Source organism: Zootoca vivipara, chromosome 13 (genome assembly GCF_965207765.1).
Source record: "Zootoca vivipara chromosome 13, rZooViv2.hap1.1, whole genome shotgun sequence".
Taxonomy (NCBI): domain Eukaryota; kingdom Metazoa; phylum Chordata; class Lepidosauria; order Squamata; family Lacertidae; genus Zootoca; species Zootoca vivipara.
Window position 1 is genome coordinate 6,060,613 of NC_142596.1, and position 27,399 is coordinate 6,088,011.

The following is a 27,399-nucleotide window of genomic DNA, read 5'->3' on the forward strand; positions in this document are numbered from 1 at the left end:
TTTTGACAAAGGAGGACTTAGAAGAGCATTTTTATGCCTTGCAGTCTGATGCCAGACTCTACATAGGCAGCTGGAGAGAAGCAACACAACTGCTCAAGTGTGGCTTATGTGATTCAATTCTGAAAATGTTGCAGAACTCGTGGCTAGTTAGTAGGGTTGCCAGACTCAATAGAGGACAGGACTTCTGTGCCTTTAATTGCCCTGCTCTCTTTTGAGTCTGGAAACCTTAAAGAGAAACCAGCAGACCCTTTGCTTGGAAATTAAACAAAGGGTCTGCTGGTTTCTCTTTAAGGTTTCTAGACTCAAAAGAGAGCAGGGCAATTAAAGGCACAGAAGTCCTGTCTTCTATTGAGTCTGGCAACCCTACTAGTTAGGGTGGGATTCTGGCCTCCCCAGAAAAAAAATAAGAAAAGAAGTTTTCCGTAGGAAAGTAAAGAATGAAGTTTATCACTGAAGAAGTTGCCTGTGCTTGCAACAAAGTACCATAGAAGTTGTGGGAGATGAAATATATACTGATAGGCTGTGTTGTATCTTCTGGAGATTTTAACCTGGAGTTTAAATCTTCAGGTGAGCACCTTCTCTTGGTGACACAGGAGAGAGAGCATTTTCTGTGGGGCTGCTTCCAGGTTGTGGAATTTCCCCCCCCCCTAAGAAAAGGGGGTTAGACTGGCTCCTTCTTCTTCGTTATTCTTCTGCTGGCAGACAGGCTTTTCAAAAATACGGCCGATGCTGCCCACTGTGCTGCTGTCAGGGCAATCTATAATGCAATGCTGATTTTAAATGTGTTTCAATATATTTTAAGAACAGTTAAAAATGCTGTATTACTGTGTATTTAAAAAGATGTTTTCATATGCCAGAAGCCGCATTGAACCCAGTCTGGAAGAAATACTGAATATAAATACATTTTAAATCATAACAACAACAACAACAACAACAACAACAACAACAACAACAACAGTAATCTTTTTTATTATGCTGATTCATTTGTTTTTTATAGCATTATAATATGCTGGAATAATATGTCAGCTCCAGCAGAAGAGACTGCATTGCAGGAGGTGGGATTAGATGACCCTCAGGGTCCCTTCCAACTCAACAATTCCTGTCCAGTGCTCTGAGAAATTCTCAATGCTGAAATCCTGCTGAGGCAACTATGAGCAGAGAGCTATGTTCCTCCCAGTCTCCACTGTGGCTTTGCAAGTGGGATCCCAAGGTCTTGGCTCACATCAAAGGTGCTTGGGAAAGGAAAAAGAAGCTCAGGCCTGCCCTTGCCACTTTCTCATTCGCCACCTAAGCTGCTTTCTCTAGTACGTATGTGGTACAATCTTTTCAAGTGGGGAGGAAGGGCAGACAATGGTGTGAGCATGAAATGAAATGCAATGATGAGAGAGAGAGGGAGGGAGAGAGAGGAGAGACTGTATGACAGTAAGATGCAAATGTAAGCAGTACTGTACTTTATTCTTAATATCATCCTTTCCACACACCTCAACAATTAAAACAGATGCCTCTTGGTTCAGAGCACATCATCCTAACCTATAATTATATTTAATTCTTTGCTCCTCCAGCCCCAAAGAAAAGGAATCACATGAAGGGTGTACTGCAAGGAATTGGGGGGGAGGCTCATTTGTGTGCAATATTTTGATAAGTCTCTACCAGAGTAAGAATAGTGTCATACTGGTTATCTAATCAGACTTCAACATTGTACATTAGCAGAGGGTTGGGAAGTTCAGACCAGACTCAAGATTAGAACTGAACAAAATCAATCCATTTAATGATGCACAATGCTTCATTCAAGGCATAGTATTATCTTCATATGGAAGACAATGACATTCTGCACTTGGAAGGCAAACATAGCAAGAAAGAGGAATGTAAGATAGCAATATAGTACAGTACGAATATTAAGAATGGCATAAGAATAGCATTATAATTACAGCAACAGAGCAATCAATTCAAGTAATTTGAACGAGGATCTTGGGCTTGTAGCTTCCTGCTCTAACTCTGGCCTCCTGCCTTGTTGAATAGTGGGTTGACATAGCAGACGACACAGCGATTTCTCCAAAGCAGCTCTTTATTTGGAAGCTGGAACAGACAGGGGCGTACCCAGGATCAAAATTAGGGGGGCAAGGGGTGGGAGGGGAGGGGCCACAGTGAGAATGTGGGTGGGGCTACATGGCCTGCGCCCTCCCAGCTCTTCCGAGGAGGCGGCCCCACGCGCCGGGAGCGGAGCTCCTGAGGCGTGCGGGGAACGCGAGCCTATGGCTGCCTCCTCTGTGCCTCCCAGGTCTTCCGAGGAGGCGGCCCCAGGCTCCCGTTCCCGTCACGAAGCTCCAGAGGCACGTGGGGAACGCGAGCCTGTGGCTGCCTCCTCCGCTTACGCTCCCCGCTCCCGCTTAGCGCTCCTCTGCTTATGCTCCCCGCGCGCCTCTGGAGCTTCACGTCGGGAGCGGGAGCCTGGGGCTGCCACGCTGCGCCCCTTAGCCTTTTGCTTCTAGGGGGGGCAATTGCCCCCTCCTGCCCCCCTGCCTATGCCCATGGGAACTGAACTGAACTGCACTGCTGAGCTGGCCTGCTTTTATAGATGGCTGGCTCAAACAATGTATCAAACATAATTCAAAGTTCCCTCCTAAAGTCCCCTCCTAAAACAACTGCCAAGGACCTGAGGGAAAACTACAATACATAACATGCCTTTTTAATGATTATATTTGTTTCTTACGAGGGGCTGTTGCCCCTGCTTGCTGCACTTAAGAACTACTTGCTAAGGTAGTTAATTTGCTTATTGTTTATTTGATTTTGCCATGTTTATTTTGTATTGTTTGTAGAATTGAAATAAAGTCTTTTAAAAAAAAAGAACTACTTGCTAAGGTCATCTTGGATAATGTTGGCCTTGAGGAAAAAACTGGAGATGTACTCAGGCATAAAATGCAAGGGAAGGCAGATGTTGAGAAGTGGGAGGTGGCAGCTCACTCAGAAGAGCCCAGTGCTCACAGTCCGCTCCTGGGAGACATCTGCTGTGACAAAAGGGCAGCTCCCCCAGGCAGAGAGATTTAGTCAGGACTCTGGGAAGAGCAGAGCGTCTCTTTTGGGGAGAAAAAACTAGGGGAGGGAGGTGGTTAATCTTCTGTATGGAGGAGGCCAAGAAGCTCTTCAATAAATTTCTGTGGTTTGCGTTCCGTAGTTCTACATGCTGTAAGAAGTGGTAACAGAGATCTCAGAAAGCAGACTTGGATGTTACCTGGCAGCTTGGGAGAAAGGAATGAGGTGCTAGCTGCTTCGTAGAGGGGCATCCAATGTTGTTGGTTTCCTTCCCCCACTCAGCCTTGGAAACAGCTTTAGGTACCAGGTCAACCTGCTCATGATGTGGGCGTAGCCAGGATTTTTGTGTGTGTGTGTGTGGGGGGGGGCAGAACCTCAGATTTGTGTTGATTTGTATTGATGTGTAATTTATTTAGGGGGAGAAGTTGCCCCACCCTGGCTATGCCCATGGTCCATGAGACTTGGCGAAGCAGTTGCCTCAGGGCAGCAAGATCAGGAAAGCTGGGAGGGGCAGCAGATCTTGGCCCATGAGGAATGTGCCACTCACTCCCCCCACCACCTTCCCACCTTCCTTTACCTCCCATTTTTCTTGGTGTTGTCATAGGCAACAGGGGTGGAGTCACTGGCAGAGGTTGCGTTTTCTGTTTTGCCTCAAGTGACCAGACAGCATGGGCTGGCCCTGTTGGGTACTATGTGCACAGGTCATACAATACATCCATTTGTCTGCTTATTTTGAAGATTTATACCCAGGGCTGAGTTCTGGCACCCTTTAGGTGTGTTCTGGCACCTCTGTAGCATTGCCTATTTTTTTAAAAAAAGCTCACCAACTTTGGTTGGTTGATCCCCCCCCCAAAAAAGGCAAGTTCCAGTATCTCTCTCCTTTTTTTAATAGAAAAAAGCCCTGATTATACCTCACCTTTCAATCAGCACAATCAATTTCAAATCAATTACAAATTGTAATGATTTTTACAAAGAAAGCTGATCTCTCTCTCCCCCCCCCCCCCGGTCACCAGCCCTAAATTCTCTGACAGGTGAATGGTGCCAGCTCTTGCTTCCCTTTGGTTCTGCAACCCCAGAGCACAAATGAGAGGCTTCTGATTTGTAGGGCTATTGCCCTAAGCAGCATGGTTCCTGGTTGCAGTGTCCCCCAGGAGGCAAGAAACACATAGCTGCCAAGTTTTCCCTTTTCTCGCGAGGAAGCCGATTCAGCATAAGGGAAAATCCCTTTAAAAAAGGGATAACTTGGCAGCTATGAAGAAACAGTTGCCCTGTCGCCGCTTGAACATTGGATTGTCACGTGTCCAGCCCACACTGCTTTCTCCAGAAGCTTAAAACTTACTTGATTAATCACCTTAGTTTAATTGGCTGACAGTCCTGCCCCACAAAAGAATAAAAGAAAATGTTTTAAAAACCAGTTATAGACAGTGCCACAGATTCTATCAGCACTGTCTCTGGGTAAATATTTTCAGGACTTGGGGTTTGTCCTGAAAGATCAGGTGGGTCAGTGGGGCATCCGGGGAAGAACTGAGCTAACAATCTGCACCAGCCCCAGACAATGAGGCCTTTGGAATGAAGCAGTGACCAGCAGTTTTCTTCTGGATGTGTGCCTAGAAAAGGCATCCATTCTTTCTCTGCAGCCCTCATTATATTGCAGCAACAGCTAAAAAGTGTTGACGGAGAGCTTCAAAGCGGCACTCTGTGATATTGTTAGCAGAGTGTGGGAAACGACCGACCCCTTTAAGCCACGAATTGCGATTTCTCCCTGTGAAAACCCTGCACAGCAGCAGAAGCCGGCACAGCAGAAGACTCTGCTTAAGCAGAGGGTGCATTTTGAACAGGAGTAAAAAAATGGCATTACTACAGTTTGTGGAAATGCTGATAAGGACGGTTTTGCGGAAGGAAGAGAGGAAGTGGTTAGGCAAGCTTGCATTTTTATTTTTCTAAGGAAGGAACAAAAGGATCTCTGTGTTGTGGAATTAAGCTCTTTTCCTTTGAATTTAGACACTCTACACAGAGAAGGCTACTCCTGTGTAAGTTTCATGAAAACTACTGCAACTTCTGCCATGGCTATCTTGAGCCTTCCTCTGGATTGGGACCCCAGAGTGTAAACCTATTGGATCCCCCACACTTTCACTTTCCCTGGTGCTAAGGTGTGTGGCAGGCTGAATCCCAGGAGAGCCACTGCCAGTCAGTGTTGACACTATTAAGCTAGATGGACCAATGGTCTGACTCAGTATAAGGAAGCTTCCCGGGTTCTCTGCTTCTTTAAGGGGGAAGGCTGTAGCTCACTGGATGTATGGGGTATTGGGAAATTCCAACGAAAACAGAAACAGGAGCAGAAACGGCCGACACTCACTTACTCTGTAACAGAAAATGATCCAGTGAATACAATCGGTATTCGGTGTTCTGCTTTCTATCTGCAAATAAAACGTAATAGAGTACGTCCTCCCTCTCCCATTTGCATTAGATTTCCTTTGCACTGAAATAAATGAAAATGTAACATGTAATTAATTATCTAGATTATGTAAGCTAGGTAGTTTTGCCATAGTGGACAGCAGGATAAACAACATGGTTTTTGGCAGGAAGTGAACTGCAGAGGAACAGAAGCAGTGTTGTGTCCCATGAGTGCAGCATCTTCCATTTCTGGTCGAAGAGCAACTGTTTGGGATACAGAAGGCTCCGGGTTCAATCCACAGCATCTCCAGGTATCCATGGCATCTCTGCCTGCAACTCTGGAGAGCCACTATCAGTCATTTTGGCAGGCAATACTCAGTTAAATGGATCAATGGGTTGACGTGGGGTAAGGCAGCTTCCTCTGATTCTAGGACCTTTGGACAGAGCCAGGAGAGTTCTTGTGATGTTCTTAGACTTAGGCTCTGTCTCTTGACTATGCAGGCCCTGAAACCACAAAGAAGGTTTCCTGGGACAGCCACCTCCAGGTTCTGCCTCAAAGACACAAGGTGTAGCTTTGACGTGTTTGCTTCATTGTATGCACACACACAGAGCTTTCTTTTTAATTCTCCAAGGCTTTTCAACCAAATTTGAAGCTTTGCGTGAGTTTAATTTTATTGCTTAGTCTCTGCTGTGATGCTTTTTCTTCTTCTTTTTTTACTGCAATAGTGTTTCAATGTTGATTTTGCAGGAGAGTTTCACCTATAAGGCGGCCTTTCAGTGCTGTTGATAAACAAATAAATAGGTACTCATTCTCTAATTTTCAGTAGAAGCCCAGATTTCACAATGCATCTTAGAATGCAATTAAAATAATATAATTTTAAAAAGCAATAAAAATTTCCTAATACTGTGAAAACATTTATTCTCTCCCCTCTTCAGCTTAATTTAGGACAGTCCCTCCCAACCTGGGGCCCTTCAGGTGTTTGCAACTACAACTCCTATCAGTCTCAGTCTGGTTGACCATATGATGCTGTGGCTGATGGGAGTTGTAGTCCCAAATACCTGGAGGGGCCCAGGATGGTGAAAGCTGCTCCCCAGGGCCAAGTTGTCCAGGGGGGATCCTCTCAAAAGCTGGAGCCAGCCAACTTTCACTGGTTCTCATGAGGAAATGGAAGGTTGATGGGAAATAATTTATGACTTTCAACGTGTGGAGGGAAGTTCATTTAAGAAGCAAGGAGACAGTTGGAAATTGGGGGACATTTGCATTTTAATCTGAGGATTTCCATGTACCACCAATTAGAGACAAAAGATACATAAGAGATTCTGATGAATGACGCAGGCAGCTCGATAGCCTTCTCATTACATTGGCATCTGAAGTGGAACCAATGCCACTTATTAATAATTTTATTAAAATGGCAACACATTATTTTTTCCTGTACTATACAGAACTGTAAACATTAATTTGATACGGTTGAGAATCATGAAATGCAATCTTAATTACTTAGAAACTAGGATAGCCAGTCAAACTGAATCAGGCAGGCAATTAACTTGAGTTCCCCCCCCTTTCTTCTTCTCCTTTTCAAAATGAGCATCCATCTTAAAGAGTGGAGATAAATAACAAGATGAAAAAATGAAGAATGGAGAACTCTTTGTATAAACAAACAACCCTCCTCCCCAAACTGATCAAACAGTTCTATGACACTGTTAAAGAATCTCTAAAAATGAGATGTTTTGGTGCCCAAGGCACCAAGCGCTTCAGGTGCAATCATCCAAACGGTTCTTCTATGCAAGCTCCATTGAAGTGAATGGAGAACTGCACCACAGTGCTCATAGAATCATAGAATTGTAGAGTTGGAAAGGACACAAGGTTCATCTAGTCCAACCCCCTACAATGCAGGAATCTCAGCTAAAGCATCCATGACAGGTGGCCATCCAACCTCTGCATAAAAACCTCCAAGGAAGGAGAGTCCACAACTTCCCGAGAGGGACCGTTCCACTGTCAAACAGCTCTGTCAGCTCCTGCTCTTTGCAATGGGATACCTGGAGAGTAAGCTCCACATTCTGGAGGGTGGAGAAGGCTCTGAAAAAAGGTAGGACAGGAGCTCAATTCGTGTGTTTTTTTGAAGAAGGTGGCACATAAATTTGTCACATGTTTCATAAGAACAGGATGCGAACACACAAAATGCACTGAATTTAATTGCCGTATTTCTAGGGTTGAGCCTTTGAATTAAAAATAGCTGCTCCCTGTGTGCCCATTCCATGAGCCATCATCGCAGCATGAGCCGAACGCCACACCCGCTTGCAACAACAGAGATAAAGTGGCTTTGTGGAATATGAGGTCATCTCTGGGAATAAAAGAGAACTACAATCAGCAACCCCTGATGTCTTTGGCTATTCAGCCTAACGGGGTTCATGAGCAGGCATGACTCACACACTGAGCATGATAGAGAAATGGGCCCCAAGCACTGCCTTCTTTCGCTGGGCCGATTCTCACAGACCCACGTCCACAGGATGAGAAATCCATGGTCTGTGTAGAGCACAAATTCCCAGGTTTCCATCTCTTCATTGCAGTCGGGCAATGCAAAAAAACCTGAACGTGCCTCTTTCAATGAGAGCTGCTGTCATGAACTGGCAGGACAGCGGGGAGGAGGAAGAGGACCCCAGCAAGGGATGTAGCCATGACTGGGACACACCAGAGCAAGCTGGGGATGGAGAATGAGAGGTTGGTATGGAAAGTACTCACTGGGCGACAGAGGATGGCGAGGGGATGGAGGTCAGTGGACAGGAACCAGAGCAGCAGGACCCATCTCCAGAGCCAGAGGGGCTCCTGTTTCCCAAACACAGCAGGCTCTGAGGTATAAGGAGCAGCAGGAGGGGCGCTTGAGGAGGCTAAGGCAGGCACGGGCCCCCAACCCAGATCATTAGCTGCAATGAGGTGTGATTCCTCAGCTGGAGTAGGCTCGCGACAGGTGAATGTCATCTGCCTCATCAAGTTCAGATGCTGCAGTCAGTGCTGAGGAGCGCAGCCCTTTATCCCCGACAGGGCCGTCTTAAGGTCATCGGGCGCCCTGGTGCAGGGATCCCTCGGGCACCCCCCCACTCTTAAAAAAAAGAAAAACTCTTACCTGGTGTGCCAGGCGGCGGGAGCCTCACGGCGGCCCCCGCACCTCACAGCAGGGCTGCGCTGTGCCGGAGGCCGGCTGCCTGTCCGATGCCGCCGGGTTGAGTGGGGGAGGGGGCGCCGCTGCTCCGCGCGGCCTTCCTCCCTTCTCCCAGCGGAGCGGGGTGCCTGGGCAGGCTGGGCCACGGCGGGTTCCTTCCCGCCAACAGGGTGCTGCGTTTCATTGGTAGAGGTGCTGCCATGTGGCGTCACCTCTACCAATGAAACGCAGCACCGGGGTGAGGGATGACCCTGGCACTGCAGAGCGGAACAGGGCCCTAGTGCCCCTGTTCCGCTCGCTTCCCTCCCTGCTCTCGTGGTGCGGCTGGTGGAGGGAAAAGGGAGGCCGCCGCGAAGCTCCCCCACTTGCTGGGGCGGCCCTCAGCGCCCCCTGATCGCCCAGGCGCCGTGGTGCATTGCGCCACTAGAGTCAATGGGCAAGCCGGGCCTGATCCCCGATATGCTAGCTTTGTCCTTTTTTCCTTGGAGCAACTGGGCAGCTCCTGCACCAAATTGCCCTCCACCCTCAGCTCGCAAGAGCACATTGTCCCTGCCTGCATCCTCTGGCCAGCAAGCAAGACTAACTCAACAGCTTTAATAGGGGTCAGGAGGGTCCCACCTGACCCACCCTGGCCTCCATTATCCTCCCAACAGATAAAAATGGAGAGACATTTTAGCATCATTATACTCATTCCGACAATAGCAGCTCATGCTAAATTCCTTTGTTTGGCAATTGCCTCCCCCACCCCAGACTTAGCTTGGTGGTCACATTTAGATGTACGCAGATTGCAGGAAACATGAACCTAAACCTCAGTCAGAGATTTGATTCTGAGAGCAGCGGTGGGGACCCCTAGGGCCTGGCAATGAATGTGGCCCTCCAGTCCTTTCTCTCTGGCCCTCTGATGTCTCCCCTCATGGCATCTCCTTGAGTCCTTTGGCCTGGCTGGAATGTGTCCTTGGTGTTTGATGACACCTTTTGCCTGCCTTTGCATGACTGGGATGTAGCCTGCTGAGCAATGGTAAGAGACTAGCCATTGCTCCACCCACATTTGCTTCTGGTCCTGCCTACCATTTGCATCTGCCTCCTAGAAGGTCCCCCACGGGGAAATGTGGTCCTTGAACTGAAAAAGATTCCCAGGCCTGTGGGGAGGGAGCTGAATTTGATAAGGCTGGCAATGCAATATTTGTTAAGGCTGGTGATTTGGTATAAGGCAGCTTGCTTTGATCCTAAACACCACTCACAAAACATTACTGAGGCCAAAGGCCAAAAAAAGGGACAGTGACTTCCTAGAGTGAGCTGAACAGGAACAGCTGGAGCAAGTGTCTTCCATGGATGGAAGGTGGGGGTGAACTCAGTCAGGGCACCCTGGGCCAGCTGCCCATTTGAACCAATGACCAAGCATGCTGAGGTAAGCAGGAGGAGGCTGAAGGGCCCAGGTGGGCCCAGCACGGCAGCAGCATGTGTGCAAACGTTTGCCCTCCCCCCCCAGCCATTCTTACGTCTGTTATTGCCGAATCAGCAAACTCATCCTGGGCGTTAGTTTGAGAGTTAGCAACAGCAGCCAGTTTCTCCCGAATCCGTTTTCGAGGGATTTCAGATGCTTCCTGTTGATGAGGGAAGAAGAGAAGGAAATAAAATCCAAAAGGATGCAGCATATGTCATTGCGGGAGACAAACACGAGAGCAACCATGGGAAAGTGGCCGTAGGTCCGTGGCAGAGCACCTGTGTTGCATGCAGAAGGACGGTCACAGGTTCACTCAGAAGAGCTGCTGCCAGTCAGTGTCAACAGTACTGAGATAGATGAGCCAAGTTCAGCTTCCTACTGTCCAAAGTGGGGAGGGCAGCCATTTCCCCTCCAACATTAGGATCCTGGTTCTGGAGGCTTCCACTTTCCTAAGAAACCCAAAACTTTCCCTCTTCCTTTTCCAAGGCTGCTCTGAGTGGCTTGTCTCCTGCACTCTGTGGGCAGCTCAGCCTCCCTTCAGCCTTCCTCCTTTTTCTACCCTGGGCCAGGCTTGGTTGGGCAATTATTTCAGTGTGACTCCAAATAGCCACAGATCAAATCTGAAAATGGCGTTGGAGATGGCTAGGCTAGAGAACCTGCAACTGATGGCTCCCTCATGAAAAACATCTATGCAGGATCTAGCGCTATAGTACTACTGCAACTGTGTCGTTAGCCCACCCCCAGCGCCCCAACCTTATTCAGGGCCAACCCACCTGAAAAAGCAACCCAAGCAACATGTTTAGTTGCCAGTGGAAGCAACTAGTCCCAGGGTAATCAATGTGGAGCATTCCAGATGTTGTTGGCGTGCAACTCCCATCATCCCTTGCCATGCTGGCTGGGGTTGATGGAAAATGGAGCCCAACAGCATATGGAGGGCACCACGCCAGTCACCCTGGCTTAATGCGAGGAGACATCCAACAGCCTCTATTAACTGAGTTTGCTAAATGGAACCTCCATGTTCAGTGGTATGCCAGGAAGTGACTTTTTGCCCTGCTTAGGGGCATAGAAAACTGTCTTACACCAGTAATAATAATAATAATAATAATAATAATAATAATAATAATAATTTATTATTTATACCCCACCCATCTGGCCGGGTCTCCCCAGCCACTCTGGGTGGCTTCCAACAGAAGAATAAAACACAACAATCTATTAAACATTAAAAGCCTCCCTGTCGTCTAAAAGTCTGGTAGTTGTTTTCCTTTTTGACATCTGTTGGGAGGGCGTTCCACAGGGCAGGCGCCACCACCGAGAAGGCCCTCTGCCTAGTTCCCTGCAACTTGGCTTCTCGCAAGGTCAGGGCCTTGGTCCATCAAGCTCAGAATCATCTACACCAGGAATAGGGAGCCTCACAGCTGCTGTAGGTCTTCTCCAGCTCCCACTAGCTCCAGTCAGCATGGTTAGGGGGATGATGGGAATTGGAGTCCAGCAGCATCTCCCTCTCCCTGGTGAACACTGATTGGCAGTGGGGTTTCAGACAGGAATTCTCTCAAGGTCTATCTGGAGATGCCAATAATAGAGCATGGGCCCTTCTGTATGTAATGCTGATAGGAAGGGATGTAGCCTAGTGGGAAAGTATCTGCTTTGCATGCAAAAAGTGCCAGGTTCAATCCCCAGGTAGGGCGTGGAGAGCTCTCTGTCTGAAATCCCGGAGAGCTGCTGCCAGTCAGTGTGGGAACTACTGAGCCAGATGGACCCAAAGGTCTGACTCAGTATAAGGCACACTTATTATGTTCCCGTGTCCTGCCCCTGATATAGCCCCCTTTCCTAACTTCTACTTCTAAAGCTCCCAGAAGCATCCATTTGCCTACTCTGGGAATTTGGGTGCTGGACTACCCTAGACTTCAGTATGTTTCTGTAAGGAAGTTTTGGTGTCCATATGTCTAAGGCCAGCCATCTTTCCCTCCCCCAGTGGACTCTGGGATAGCTCCTTTTCTGGACCATGCAAGAATTGCTACCCCCTTGCTCACCTGCCCAGTGATGCTGTCTAGGGCAGGGCCCATCCGTCTAATGGACAGCAGAATCCAGCCCTTGATAAATGGCCCACTAAGGGCCGTCTTAAGCGGGTCGGGCGCCGTGGTGCGCGGATCGCTCCGGCGCCCCCGCCCCGCCCCTTCCCGTGGCTGGTGGGCGGGCGCAGGGCGCAGCGTGGTTGTTCTCTTGGGTATTTAAACTGTTTTAACTACTTGTGTATATATCTCTACTTTGTCAGCTATAATGGCAATGGTGGGGGTGATACTAATCCCTCTTAAATCTTTTTTTTTTAATATATAAAAATCCTGTAAATCTATCTATGAAAATAAATTCAGTAAGAGTTCAGTGTTGATTCTTTCTCTCCAGGAGAAAGGCAATTCTGGCTCCCTCTGTTTCTTATTTGATAATCCCTCAAAGAGTGCAGTCTCTAGATGGGATTGGATGGTGTGATCTGGGGTGGTGCTTTCAGGGTACAGGGCTATATTCAGGCTCCCTCTGCACCTCTCAAGTGATTAAAGAGCCAGGGCCTAAGAATAAGGAACTGAGAACAACAACTGAGTTTCTGCCTTCCCTACAGGCCAGGCCTCCTATCTGCTGTTCTTTCAACTTCAGAGAGGCACCTGGCCTTGGCACTGAGCTAATCTTGCTGCGGTTTATTTCTGGGTCCTCTTGTGCTGGTACACCGGAAGGTAGGGCAGGGAATGATTAACATCAAAATGAGGAGGGGAAGTCTCTCTCTTGTTTTCATTTGCAGACTGTTCAAAGTCAGCAGCAGCAATGCCAACAGGCAGCAGCAGGGTAGAAAGGAAATTTCAAAATTTCACTATCCCTTTCATCTGTTTGCACTTCCGGGCTCTGATCTCCAGGTGACAACAATTCAAGGAGGGACAAGCACTGCTGCCCCTTTCGTATCCTGCATGTGGCCATCCCATAATGGGCATCTGTTTGGCCACTGTGAGTACATGATGCTGAACTAGATGGGTCCCCTTTGGGCTGATCCAGCTGCAGCCAGGCTCTTCTGATGTTCTTATGTCCCCACAAGTAGAGGGGGAGGGAGATATGCCCCCCATGGTAAGCTCAAGGGCAGAGCCGTCTTCCCCATAGGGCTTAGTGGTGCGTGGCACCAGGGCGCCGGCCTATCAGGGGCGCCCCAGTGAGTGGGGGAGCTGTGTGGTTTTGCCGGCGGTCTCCCCTTTCCCTGCACGCCCATCAGCTGCGCCCCGTCAACCATATGGCTGGCAGGCGCGCAGCTTCCCTCCCAAGCCTTTGCGGGGATTGCTCTCCCGCAGTGGCATGGGAGAGTTGCACCCCCCATGGTAATTATCCGTGGTAATTTGGGGGCGCTGGGCGGATATTTGAACCCTGGCGCCACATTTGCTAAAGACGACACTGCTCAAGGGGTTTGAATTTCAGTAGGACACGAAGGCAGAAACTGAAGCGTGGGTGGTGCCACACTATCCTCCATGGTTGCTAGTTTTAGAAGCCCCTCTAAGAGGGGAGGGAGAATCAGGGCAGTTTCCTGATGTATCGAAGGCCTTTCTCCTCCTCCTCCTCCTCCTCCTCCTCCTCCTCCTCCTCCTCCTCCTCCTCCTCCTCCTCCTCCTCCTCCTCCTCCTCCTCCTCCTCCTCTGTATGCAGTACAAAGCAAACAAGGCAGACAAACACAGATGTACCTTTGACTTTTCAAACAGAGCCAGGGCTTGTTTGTAGTAATGGATGGCTGGACCAAAGTGGCCCTGGCAGAGGTGAGTCATGCCCAGCTGTTCACAGGCCTGCGCCTCACCATAGGAGTCACCTGGAGGAAGAAACAGAGCCAAAAGTTGCAGGACAGGGGCCAGGAAGTCCAAGATGGAGTGAGGAGGAGCATAGGGTCAATGGCTTGTAGTTTCTTGCCTGGGATTGGGGACAGTTTGATCTGCAACTACGGTAGCTCAGGTCTTTGGCTGGCATATGAGCTGAGCTACTTTTCAAAGTGAAACAGTGCCTGTCTGCCCAGTTAGAAGCAGGACTATACAAAGCTACTCCTTTTAGTTTCACCTGCATTTTCTCCTTGTCAGGCAGCAGGCATTGTAGGTTTCTGGAGACATCAGTGCAAAAACAAGGCTTGCAGTGCTGATTTGCTGGAAGTTCTTAATAGCCCATTGCTCCACATTTAAGAGGACTTTCAATTACCATTTGATTACCTTGTATAAAACAGGTTTTATTGTTCCATTTGCATTTTGCAAGCAGAAGTAAGGCAGCTGGCCCTGGAGGCCTCCAAGGGATAGTGAGAGTTCCTTCCCCCCTGGCTGCACAAATTCAGAGGCATTTTGCACTCTAAAACATTCCTTCACTCACACTCCAAAATGTATCAACAACACTAACAGTTGTGTCCTATATACTTATAGAGAACTCATTGCCTGTGTGTGGATTCTTGTGTAGCCAAAGCAGCAGTACCCAAGCCCAAGAGAGAGGAGGAGATACTAGCAGGCATGGAGGGAATGATAAGGTGTGCAGAAGTACAAAAAGGCTTTTGGGGCGCAGGGGACCAACAGCTCAATGAACGATACCTACAGAACAGGTCAATTGGGGGCCCAGGAGGATGGAAAACCAGGGAGAAGGCAAAATGGAATACTGTAGTGTAAGGTTACCAGATTTTTTTCAATGAATCTGGGGACGCTTTTCAATTTCAATGGATTTTGTATGGGGACTGATTTGTAAATCCAGGGACTATCCCTGGGAAATGGGGACATCTGGTAACCAGGGCCGTCTTAAGCATACCTGGCGCCCTGGCGTGACGGATCCCTCTGGCGCCCCCCCTGCCCCGTTTCCCAGCACGGCGGGCAGGTGGGCGCAGGGCGCAGTGCGGGTGCCGCCTGGAGGGCCGGCGCCCTGCGCCATCCAGCCTGGCCGTAGAGCCGGCCCTGGGTCAGGGGGCGCTGCCCATCCCCTTTTGCGAGGCCCCTGCGCGCGGTGGAGGCGGCCCCAAGCCCGCGTACCTCTGGAGAGCGGCCTGAAGCTGCTGAAACAGGCTGAGAGGCGTGCCTAGGGCTGTATCCGGCGCGCCTGGGGCGGCCTCCACTGCGCCGCACAGCAGGCGCAGCAAGCGCAGCGGCGCCCCTGGTGGCCTGGCGCCCTGGTGCCCCGCACCACCGGACCTGGGCCTAGAGACGGCCCTGCTGGTAACCTTACTGTAGAGTCTTCTGAATACAGGCGAGGTGGCATGCATGTAACATTGCAACATTTTGCTGCTGGTCCCACCTGCCTGTTCTGTCTCCCAAATTGCTTAGTATGAGCTCTACTGGAGGTTAATGTGACTCTGTCCCAAGCCCCACTTGTAGTTCATGATCTTAGCCGGGAGCCTGCAGTGTCGGGTTCTGGAGTCAGCAATGAAGGAAGCAGATCTCCCTTGTCAGCGAAGTTAACTCTTTATTCAAGGAAACAAACATACAACTCAGCCTAGTGGTCCCAGCAACACTCTCCAGTAGGTCTTGCCCCTATGGAGCAGTTGCCAGGACTGAAGGTCCCTGCCGTCCATCCTCTCTAAGCCTCCTCCTCTCCTGGTTGTTGCCCAAGCAGCCTGAAACGGTGTCTGTGCACCTCTGACCTCTGCTCTCCTCTACTTATTACTCTGCGTGTTCTTGGGAGACCAGTGGGGAGGAGAGTTTGTCGCAGCAGGAGAGGGAGTCTCCTGGGGTTCTTCAGCAATCCCTCGACCCCTCTCCTCTGCTTCAGCCTCAGAGTCTGAAGCCTCAGAGTCTGCTCCCTAAAGTTTGTTGCCCCTTCAGCACCGGGCACCTCCTCCTAATCTTCTCTCTCTGGGTCTCCCAGCTCCAGGTCTCGCCCTCTAACTACCAAACCACCACTGGCTCTCTGCTTTGCATACAGAAGGACCTCAGCCTTCTCCCCAGCATCCCAAGCTAGCTAATACAGTAGGATCAGTAGGTGTTCCCTGCCAATCAGAATGGACCTGCTTTCCCCACCCGGGCACTCTGCACATGTTTTGGACTGCAACTCCCACCCCCGCTGACTCAGACTGGGGCCAAGGGGAGTTATCATCCAGTCATTGGGAGAGCACCTGGCTGGAGATGGCTGGAGCGGGTCATGCTGGACCAGAGGCACCAAAGGACTGACCTGATATATAAGGTGGGCTTCACCACAGTCTCCTACCTGCATCCACAAAAGCTTTCAGCGCTTGCTGGGAGTAAAATCCGGCCATGTCATAGTTTTTCAGCTGGCCGTGAGCAGTGGCCAAATTGTAGTGGCATTGGGCCTGAGCAGCCCTCTCTCCTAGTGCCCCTAGCAAAAAGAAAAGAAAAGATCCAGCATGGATTATGTCAGCAGCTCGGCAAATGGATCCAGCCCCTTCCCAGAACTCTAGAAACTTTCCCCCAAAAGGATATTGTTCTGAAAACATCCCTAGCAGGGGACATTTTAGTGTTATGCAGTCCTGTAGGCATGAGAGCGAACCTGCCACAGGGGAAGTGAGAGGGCTCCTGCAGGCTTGGAATTCTGCATCAGAGTGACCAAAATTATGCACCAATGAAAGCTACGGTCTGCAATCTGCATATATTATACAAATCACCATACTGTCTCTTATTTGCTGAGAATTGAGGCAGAGAGATCTACATGCTTCACTGGAAGTCACTACACCATGAACATAACATTTTAGTTGTATTCTTGTTATAAAAAAAAGTGCACCAAGACATTCCGTTGTTGCACCCATAACCTACGTTCAAGGTGCCATTTAGCTCCTAGCGTTCATATTTCAGTTTCTAACACCGGTCATTTGTCCCTGTCCGACCCAGTACCCTATTTTCCACATAGGCCAGCTAAATGCCTCTGGGAAGCCCACAAGTAGGGGATGAGAGCAAGAACATTTCCCTGTTGCTTTCCCCCAAAATTCAGAGGTAGACTGCCTCTGAACCTGAAGGTTCCATTTACCTGTTGCAGCTTACACAGGCACAGAGAGGGTGGAGAAGGGAGGAGGAGCTTTGGGTGGCTGGAAGTGGTTTAGTAGCGTGCAGCACCCCTGCACATAGCTGTCAAGTTCTCCCTTTTTTAAAGGGAAATTTCATTATGCTGAATAGGCTTCCTCGCGAGAAAAGGGAAAACCTGACAGCTATGCCCTTGCAGTTTGGAGGGCAGCACTTGGAGGAGGAGAATGCCAGGGAGCCAGCGGTGGGACTGAGTGCTGAGCCCTTGAAACATGCGGCTGCCAGCCAGCGGAGGTGATCTGGGGGTAGGTGGGCTGTGGGATTAATAGCCTGGCAGAAATAAGGACATTTGCTTTGTTACTCAACCAGTGCTTGCTTTATGGCAGTGGTGGCCAAACTTGGCCCTCCAGCTGTTTTTGGACTACAACTCCCATGATCCCTAGCTAACAGGGCTAGTGGTAAGGGATGATGGGAATTGTAGTCCCAAAACAGCTGGCGGGCCAAGTTTGGCCACCACTGCTTTATGGTGTCTCCCAAGCTCCACCCCTTCCTGCCTCTTTCCTGCAAGAGGCAGCCATGAGAAATTGGCTACCACCATGTTAGCTTAGAATCTGAAGCCCTCCTTGCAAATAGGACAGAACGGAAAGCAAAGAACACCCCCCCCCTTTACCAAGGAGCCCTGTGTAGCCTCCCAGGGCTCTTTCCAGCAGAAAGAGGCACAAATCTCTGCAAAGCCGCTTAGCCAATGCATACCCCAGCCTAGAAACTCGAGGAGGACATGTTTTCAAACAAGGATTGTAACATTCTAGGTAAGAAGGAGTGCAAATGAATTGAACAAGCACAGCACCACACAGATGAGACCAGTGACCCACAAACTTTGTTAGCTGACAGACAGAGGGCCCAATTGGCAAACAAAGCTCAGGAGTTTAATTTTTTTGTTTATGACACATCATTATCATATGTATTGGTACAGCAATGTGTTTTAAAGACTTGAATAAATTGGCTTAAAAAAACCTAACCCAATATAACTCACCGTACATGTCAGCTGCTTCGCTGTGGTACTGCAGGGCCCTTTCGAAGCACTCCAGGGCATTGCAGGCAGCCCCCAGGTTCTGCAACAGGACTGCTTTCTTCTGCACCGAAAAGCCTTTCCCGCTGCAAAGACGGAGAGCTGCGTCAAAGTGTTGCTCTGCCTGCCGGAAGCACCTCATTTCCGCATAGTGCAGCCCCAGGTGATTGTAGAGTTTGCCTGAGAGCCAAAGTGGGGCGAGAAAACCCAACATTAGCTGGAGAGAGTTTGGGATCTTTCCAACTGATCAAGCAGGACCTTGTAGTAGGCATTGCACAGTTGACGGGAGCAAGACTCGGAGGAAATGTGTCCCCCAAAGACTGGGCCTTTCCACTGGGATGGAGCATCCCCCTCGCCCCTCGACTTAAAGGGCCCCTGGGTGTGGAAAAGGTTCAGACGATGCCCCTCCCACTCAAAAAGTGGCAAAACCCCCATCCCTCCTTGGATCAGGCCATGTTCAGTTACTTAAAAGAACCTCCGGCTTCCTCTTCTTGCAGAAGTACTCTTAGCATTGTGGCGTCAGTGTGAGTTCCAGCTACGACTAGAACATAGGAGTCAACTCCTAGGGGCCAAGGCCCCTTCACACCCCAATAAAATATTTGAGAGGGCATGCCCCACCCAGAAGTTGATGGACATTGCCATTCAAAAGGTGTGCGTGAGCTGCATCTTGTGAGGGGCTTACCTGGGCCACCCTAATATTTTATTCAAGTTGGCACCCCTATCGGAGAATGAGAGGCAATTAGAGTAGCATCCTGCTAGGCCAGCCTTTCCCAACCAAGTGCCCTCCAAATGTTTTGGACCACAACTTCCATCTGCCCCCAGCCAGAACAGCCGGACTCCCATTAGCCCTAGCTGTGCAGGCTGGGGTTGTGGTCCAAAACATCTAGAAGGCACCAGGTTGGGGAAGTCAAGCCAAGATGGTGCCTATTTGCCTGTTTTCCTCTTCCCTCCCCCCCTTTTCCCTTTGTGATGTGCCCATTGTAAACATGTGAACAGGGACAATCTTGTTTTTAATGAATGATCGTATGTAAGTTGCCCTTGGTGCCTTTTTAGCTGAAGAGTGGGTGGATATATTTTGAATGTGTTAGTACATCTCTCTCTCTCACACACACACACTGTCCCTGGGCATGAGATTTCTTCTTCCACTTCATCTTAATACTTGTCTATCAAAAAGCCTGCATTTGGGAATCCCCATTTCTGCTGAGATCAAGGGTGGGAACTGGGTCCCCAAGGCAGAGTAGCTCATCTGGTTAGAGCGCATTCTGGCAGCCCCCTGAGATTTTTGGGGTGGCATGATTTTTCCTTAAGGAGACCCAATGGGGACTACGGAGGTACTTACCCAGCAGCTCCCGGTTCTTTATCTTGGTGCACGACTGGCTGCAGGCCTGCAAGCTTTCCAAGACGTCATCTGGGGAGTACCCTGGGCTTCGCAGGAAGTAATTTGCTGCCTCCCTCATAGCCATGGCTGCGTCTTCCGGGAGTTGCACTCCTTGGTAGGCCTGGCCGGCCAGGCGAAAAGACTGTGCGGCTGACTCCACGTCACCTGTGTTCACCAGGCAATAGGCCAGCTTGATCAGGGCATCGGCTGCGCTTTGCGTTTGATTTGTGCTGTATTCCTGGATGGCCTTCCTATAGAACTCTGCGGCTTTTGCATATTCCCTCATGTCGTCGTAAGCAGCGCCCACGTTGAAGGAGAGGTCGCCATCCTCCTCCTCAGCTCCAAGCTCCTTGGCCTTCAACAGACACTTGAGGCCTTTCTGGGGCTTGCCGGTGACAATGTAAGCTGCCCCGAGGTTGAAGAGACACTTGGCTTGGGAGGAGCGAGGCTCTGGGAGGCTACCTGAGAGCCTGTATGCCTTTTTGAACGCAGCCAAAGCCTGGCCTTCCTCATTGCTGCTGAAAAGACATATACCAGCCTTCAACAGCCTTTGCATTTCAGCTTGGACAGAGCCCAGCTGGCTCACAGGCTGGTCTCCGACAGAGCCCGAGATCGGAGGAGCAGAGGCCATTTCTTCCGAAGGGGCAATGGAAGGGGAACTGCAAAAGGAAGCAGAGCATCACAACTATCTGCACTTTGAAGCACAGTTTATCTGCATATTTAGGTAAAATAAAAAATTCCTTCAGTAGCACCTTAAAGACCAACTAAGTTTTTATTTTGGTATGAGCTTTTGTGTGCATGCACACTTCGTCAGATACACTGAAACAGAATCCACCAGATCCTTATGTATATTCAGAGGGTGGGGGTGGGGGTGATGGGAATGGGTGATGGGCTAATGGGAGTGGTAAATTTATCCTGCTTGGCCAAACCCTACGCCAAAGGATAAATGGACACAAATCTGACATCAAGGACCACAAGACAGAGAAACCAGTAGGAGAACACTTCAATCTCCCAGGACATTCTATACAAGATCTCAAAGCAGCTGTTTTATTACAGAAAAATTTCAGGAACAGACTGGAAAGAGAAGTTACTGAATTGGAACTCATTACCAAGATTAAAACCATGGAGCCACCTGGGATGAATAAAGACATTGGATTCTTATCTCATTATGCATGATCAAGCTTTCTTTAGCGCCTCAGTCCTTGCTCCCCCCCCCCGGACCAATTGCAGTCAGCAGCAGTCGTTAACAGCCATCTACAGGTTTACCACTCCCATCAGCCCATCACCCATTCCCATCACCCCCACCCTCTGAATATACATAAGGGTCTGGTGGATTCCCTTTCAGTGTATTTGACGAAGTGTGCATGCACACAAAAGCTCATACCAAAATAAAAACTTAGTTGGTCTTTAAGGTGCTACTGAAGGAATTTTTTTATTTTGCTTTGACTCAGACCAACACGGCTACCTACCTGCATATTTAGGTGTTTGCTTGTTTGTTTGTTTTAAAATCTAGACTGCTTTTCAAGGCACAGACCCTGGCTGTAGGTAACCACCTCCCACCTCCCAGTGATGGGTCAGAAAAGAAATGTAAGGGAGGCCCATGGCTGGCATCAGCACTCAGCGCTTCCAGGGTGCAAGTTGTCCAAGTAAGCCACCCTTCTCAGAAGATGGAGGTGCCACTTTCCTCTCTTCCTCCATGTACTGAGCAGGAGTTCAGGCAAGATGATCTCCACGGTCCCCCCCCCCAGCTTTATGATTTGCCTCACTCCCCTTTTTATAGCTCCCAATCCAGGGGCCATCATCACTACACCTTGTGGCGGAGAATTCCAAAGATCATCAGGATGTTACACAGAGATCTCACCATCTTGTCTAATGCCTCAGTTTCCCACTGATCTTGAAATGAGAATGCATCATGTAGCTATATTTGTATGTTGCCGTTTCAAACGATCTGTGTCAAGAGGCTATAAAATCATAGAGTTGTAGAGCTGGTAGTGACCCTGAGGATCTTCTAGTCCAGCGTTTCCCAACCTTGTGCCTCCAGATGTTTTGGGACTACAACTCCCATCATTCCTGACCACTGGTCTTGCTAGCTAGGGATGATGGGAGTTGTAGTCCCAAAACATCTGGAGGCACAAGGTTGGGAAACACTGTTCTAGTCCAGGCACCCCCAAACTTCGGCCCTCCAGATGTTTTGGACTACAATTCCCATCTTCCCTGACCACTGGTCCTGTTAGCTAGGGATCAGGGGAGTTGTAGGCCAAAACATCTGGAGGGCCACAGTTTGGGGATGCCTGTTCTAGTCCAACCTCCTGCAAGGCAGGAATATGCAGCTGTCAAATATGGGGATCGAACCTGCAACCTTGGCGTTATCAGTACCAACTGAGCTCTAACCAACTGAGTTATCCAGCTGGTGTCCATGCCTTCCATTTTTTCTACATGCATTTTATTATCCCATACTGGTTTCACTTCCCCCCTCCCCACAATGTAGCGTTAAAATGATTTCTAACAGGCAAAAGGGAGCAGAAAAAGTGTGTGTGTGTGTGGGGGGGGGGAAATATTATGAACTAGTAACGTGTCTTCCATGAGAACATTACTGGCAGGTAATGCAATCAAGTCAGCAGAAAGAAAAAAGGAGCTTTTGAAGAGAGAGATGCAGATTTTGGTATAATATTAGCTTCAGCTATCCAGGGAGCTCATTAGTTCTTCATTAAATGTTTGCTATAAACATACGTTTTGATTGATAATTATGTAATGAGCTGGAGAGCCTCGTTTCCCATCATCATGCTTTCCAGCTTGCGTGGCTGTTGTGCAAACTAGACATTGATTAAAAATAGTTAATTGATTGGGGGGGGTCAATAAAGGAAGCAGTGCCATTTATGATCTGTGCAGTGGGAATCCTCTCGATTTCCTGGCTCTGGTGGATTATCTTCGGCTGCTTAAATGCCTTTCCAGGGAGCTATTTTGGTGTGTGTGTGTGTGTGAGAGAGAGAGAGAGAGAGAGAGAGAGAGAGAGAGGGAGAGAGAGAGAGAGAGAGAGAGAGAGACGGAGAGGGAGGGAGGGAGGGAGGGAGGGAGAGAGAGAGAGAGAGAGAGAGAGAGAGAGAGAGAGAGAGAGAGAGAGAGAGAGAGAGAGAGAGAGGAGAGATAGATTCTGGGAGAGGAGGCAAAATTCTCTGCAAAAGGGGTGGAGGAAAGCAGCATATATCAAGGAGGACAAGTTGCAATTCCTTTTGATAACTCAAGATGGCTATAGCAATGTTGTTGTGGTCACCATGGCACAGGAATGGGAAACCTCAGTGTTGGTGGAAAAGTCCATGGCAGACCCAACAGGAAGGACACCGAGAATGGCCAAGTCTGTCTTGGGAGAGCAGGAGCTGAAAAATGGTCTGGATTCTGGAAGGTGTGGGGTGAACATAAATCCTTTGGAAAGGATAGTAAACTGTGCATAGAATGGTAGAGTTGGAGGGGACCCCCAAGGGCCATCTAGTCCAACCCCCTGCAATGCAGGTAATCTCACCTAAAGTATCCATGACAGATGGCCATCCAAACTGCTTAAAAATCTCCAAGGAAGGAGAGTCCACCACCTCCCGAGGGAGTCCATTTCACGGTTGAACAGCTCTTACTTTCAGAAAGTTCTTCTTGATGTTTAGCCTGAACTTCCTTTCTTGTAACTTGAAGCCATTGGTTCGAGTCCTGCCCTCCAGAGCAGGAGAAAACAAGCTTGCTCCATCTTTCATGTGACAGCCCTTGAGATATCACAGAGCCTAGGGCTTGTCGATCAGAAGGTCAGTGGTTCTGTTCGGTCCCTGCTCCTGCCTATCTAGCAGTTTGAAAGAACGTCAAAGTGCAAGTAGATAAATAGGTAAACGCCATTTCCTTGCGCTGCTCTGGTTCGCCAGAAGCAGCTTAGTCATGCTGGTCACATGACCTGGAAGCTGTCTGCCGACAAACGCCGGCTCCCTCGGCCTATAGAGCAAGATGAGCATACAACTCCAGAGTCGTCCGCGACTGGACCTATTGGTCAGGGGTACCAATAGGTACCTCTTTATCATATCTCCTCTCAGTCTCCTCTTTTCCAGGCTAAACATACCCAGCTCCTTCCGCCATTATAAGGCTTTGTTTCCAGACTCTTGATAATCTTGGCTGCCTTCCTCTGCACATGTTCCAGTTTGTCAACATCCTTCTTAAATTGTGGTGCTCAGAACTGGACACAGTATTTCAAGTGTGGTCTCACCAAAGCAGAATAGAGTGGTACTCTTACTTCCCTTGATCTGAACACTCTACTTCTGTTGATCCAACCTGGAATAGCGTTAGCTTTTTTTTGCTGCTGCATCACACTTTTGACTCATGTTAAGCTTGTGGTCCACTAAGACCCCTACATCCTTTTCACATGTAGTACATGTACATGACCAGGACATGGTATGGAGGCTAAAGCTACAGAGCTCTAGGGATGAAGAGGGGGAGGAGATGGGGAGGTTTCTAGCCATTGCCAGCTGCATGGCTACCTGCTCTTTTGCTGGGCTTCTCTCCTCCTAGGTAGACCCATGGCAGTCAAATGAGCACTACTCTGGGCTCCTGCTGCCTGCACTCCTGAGGCCTGTCAGGGGGAGGGGGAAATGGGTGAGAGTGGAGATCAAGTCAGGGCTTGGAAATGGATCAGTCGGGTTCCTGTAAAAGGTAAAGGGACTCCTGACCATTAGGTCCAGTTGTGACCGACTCTGGGGTTGCAGCGCTCATCTCGCATTATTGGCCGAGGGAGCTGGCGTACAGCTTCCAGGTCATGTGGCCAGCATGACAAAGCCGCTTCTGGCGAACCAGAGCAGTGCACAGAAATGCTGTTTACCTTCCCGCTGTAGCGGTAGCTATTTATCTACTTGTACTTTGACGTGCTTTTGAACTGCTAGGTTGGCAACAGGAGCTCACCCCGTCGTGGGGATTCGAACCGCCGACCTTCTGATTGGCAAGCCCTAGGCTCTGTGGTTTAACCCACAGCGCTACCCGCGTCCCATGGGGTTCCTGAAGAATCCCGAAAAGGGCCCTCTGAATCCAGCCTGGTTCCTCCAGGTCTTCAGTTGGGAGCGAGATTCTCTGCAGGGCCTTAAGCAAAAGAGGTCTCTCTAGGGACAGGGCTGGATGGGGTCCTGTTGTAAACACAAAGCAATGTCTGGGCAGCGCCGTCTTAAGCGCCCCTGTCGCCATGGTGCGCCGGATCTCTCCGGCGCCCTATGGCGCCCCGTTTCCCGGCGCGGTGGGCGGGTGGGCGCGGCGCTGCTGCGCGGCGGGCGGGCAGGCACAGCGCGATCTCTCCGGCGCCCTCCCGCCCCGTTTCCCAGCGCGGTGGGCAGGTGGGCGCCGCGCGCAGCGGAACGGCGGAACGGCCGGCCAGCGGGTGGGCGCAGCTCGCGGCGCCCTCCTGGCAGGCCGGCGCCATGGTGCCCTGCGCCACCGGGGGTCCACGACGAGCCGGCCCTGTGTCTGGGGAAGACTTATGAGGATGGACCAGGGAAGCAACAGCAAGCAGTACAAGGAGACAGGGCTGGCCCCAACAGCAGGATACTTCCAAACCAAGGATACTTCCAGACCTGGACAATTTAGCAGTGGCCTGTGGCAAAACGCAACCAAGTCGAGCCTGTAAATTTGGTCATTTTTGAGAGACAGAGGCTTTCAAAGGGAAAGTGTGCCTTGGACTCAGTGGCATCGCAATTGGGGGGTGGGGGTGGGGGTGCACCCTGGGTTCCATTTCTGCAGGGGTGACAAGAAGTCAGCCTGTGGGGGCTCGCGGCGCCACCGCATGTGGAGGATCCTCCGTTCGTGACTGCAGCCGCGAGCAGAGGATCCCAGCACCGTCCATACGGCGCTGGAGTGCTGGTGCCGGCAAACTGCTATACAGCACATGTGCAGCATCACTACATACAGCGCATGCGTCATACATAGCGAAGCCGCACATGCGCCTTACGTAGTGATGCCCCGCCCCGGGTGTCATGACGCCTTCCTTCGCTACTGCTTGGACCAGGGGTCAGCAACCTTTTTCAGCCATGGGCCGGTCCACTGTCCTTCAGACCATGTGGTGGGCCGGACAATTATGGGGGGGGGGAATGAACAAATTCATATGCCCCACAAATAACCCAGAGATGCATCTATATATATAAAAATGTAAACTGGGCATATAGGTTAGTCTCCACTTTTCTCCGAAACCACTTGACCGATTGCGTTCAAATTTGGACACAACGTCCCATGTGAATATGTGAGTGACCATATACAGGTTGCGTAGATAGATGTCACACCTATGGCAGGTAAAGCAGGTAAAACCCACTGTTCCCAAACACAAAACTCAGACAGACAAGGATGCTGGGAGCACAGGAGAGGTTGCAAAACAGCGCCCTCTACTGACAGCTACACTGGTACTGCAGCTAGGAAACCTTCCCTCTCCACAGCATCTTGGCTCGGCTTTGAAGACTGGGCCGAGGGGGAAGAATAGGTCATGGGTCGGAACAGGGTGGGGGCAGTCACAGGGATGAGCCATAGCAACGTGTGGCCGGACCAGCTAGTTTTAAATAAAAGCACACATTCTACTCAGGTAAAAACACCAGGCAGGCCCCACAAATAACCCAGAGATGCATGTTAAATAAAAGGACACATTCTGCTCATGTAAAAACACACTGATTCCCAGACCGTCCGCGGGCCGGATTGAGAAGGCGATTGGGACGCATCCGGCCCATGGGCCTTAGTTTGCCTACCCCTGGCTTGGACTGTCAAATAATCTAGTTACAGGTAGATAGCTGTGTTAGTCTGCCATAGTTGAAACAAAATAAAAAAAATCCTTCCAGTAGCACCTTAGAGACCAACTAAATTTGTCATTGGTATGAGCTTTCGTGTGCACGCACACTTCTTCAGATACACTGAAACAGAAGTCACCAGACTCTTATATATAGTGAGAGGGTGGGGAGAGTACTCCTGGAAGGATTTTTTTTATTTTGTGTCAAATAATCTGTCCATTTATATTTAAATTAACTTTGATACATTTATGAGTATTTCCCCTCAACCTCAGTTGACCTGTTGTTGGGTTTTAGGTTGTTGTTGCTGCTATGTTTGCTGTGCCCCCTGCTCCAATATCTCTATTTTTTGCTTCCCAAGAAACTAATCTATTGTTGGGCATCTCTAGGTGAAATGTTGCATTATGGGTGGTGTGCCATACACAGGCCAGGAATCTTGAGGTGCTTTAGTCTGGAATGGCTGACAGGGAAGGAGAACCGGAGGTGGGGTGGGGGTGGGAGAGAGAGAAAGCACAACCCTAAGGGGTATGCAGAGCTGCTCATCACTTACCTGTGCAAAGTTTTGGAAAGGAAAGTTCTGAATTGTACCAGAAACGGCAACTGCAGGCAAGCCCAGAGGCAGGGAGGAGAGGAGGCAGAGGCCTTTCTGCAAAACTCTGTTAGGCAAATGCTTGTGGAGGCATAAGACAGGCTTAGCAACAATGCCTGGTTGTCATCAACAAACTTACTAAGGCTGTGCACACATTATTCATTTAAGCCACTCCCCTAAAGAAGAATTATTCTTGGAACTGTACAGTGGTACCTCGGTTTATGAACACAATTGGTTCTGGAAGTCTGTTCATAAACTGAAGCGTTCATAAACTGAAGTGAACTTTCCCATTGAAAGTAATGGAAAGTGGATTAATCTGTTCCAGACGGTCCACGGAGTACTTAAACTGAAGTGTTCATAAACTGAAGCGAACTTTCCCATTGAAAGTAATGGAAAGTGGATTAATCTGTTCCAGACGGTCCATGGAGTACTTAAACTGAAGCGTTCATAAACTGAAGCGAACTTTCCCATTGAAAGTAATGGAAAGTGGATTAATCCGTTCCAGACGGGTCCGCGGAGTACTCAACCTGAAGCGTACTTAACCCGAAGCATGGGTGTAATTGGTTCCGGAAGTCTGTTCATAAACTGAAGTGTTCATAAACTGAAGCGAACTT

General features: G+C 49.5%; 1 protein-coding gene across 12 annotated transcripts; it reads right to left on the bottom strand.

Annotated features, from left to right (window-relative positions):
* Positions 1–1,014: 1,014 nt before the first annotated feature.
* LOC118093108 (tetratricopeptide repeat protein 24-like) lies at positions 1,015–26,964 on the bottom strand. 12 transcript variants are annotated; one of them, XR_015946759.1, is made up of 8 exons: positions 22,941–23,199; positions 19,385–20,082; positions 18,010–18,225; positions 16,210–16,338; positions 13,734–13,855; positions 10,082–10,186; positions 7,359–7,501; positions 4,945–6,204 (listed from the first exon to the last, which is right to left on the bottom strand). XR_015946759.1 is itself a non-coding variant. In XM_088656491.1 (8 exons), the coding sequence occupies exons 1-7, from the start codon at positions 22,964–22,966 to the stop codon at positions 6,943–6,945; spliced, it is 1,371 nt and encodes a 456-aa protein (XP_088512617.1). In that variant the 5' UTR covers positions 22,967–23,209; the 3' UTR covers positions 4,945–6,204; positions 6,923–6,942. The 12 variants fall into 12 exon arrangements, 11 of the variants coding, with proteins under 11 accessions (XP_088512613.1, XP_088512617.1, XP_088512612.1 ...); XM_088656491.1 differs by lacking the exon at positions 7,359–7,501 and adding an exon at positions 6,923–7,017 and having other exon boundaries at positions 22,941–23,209; XM_088656486.1 differs by having other exon boundaries at positions 7,462–7,501; positions 22,941–23,208.
* Between the last annotated feature and the right edge of the window lie 435 nt (positions 26,965–27,399).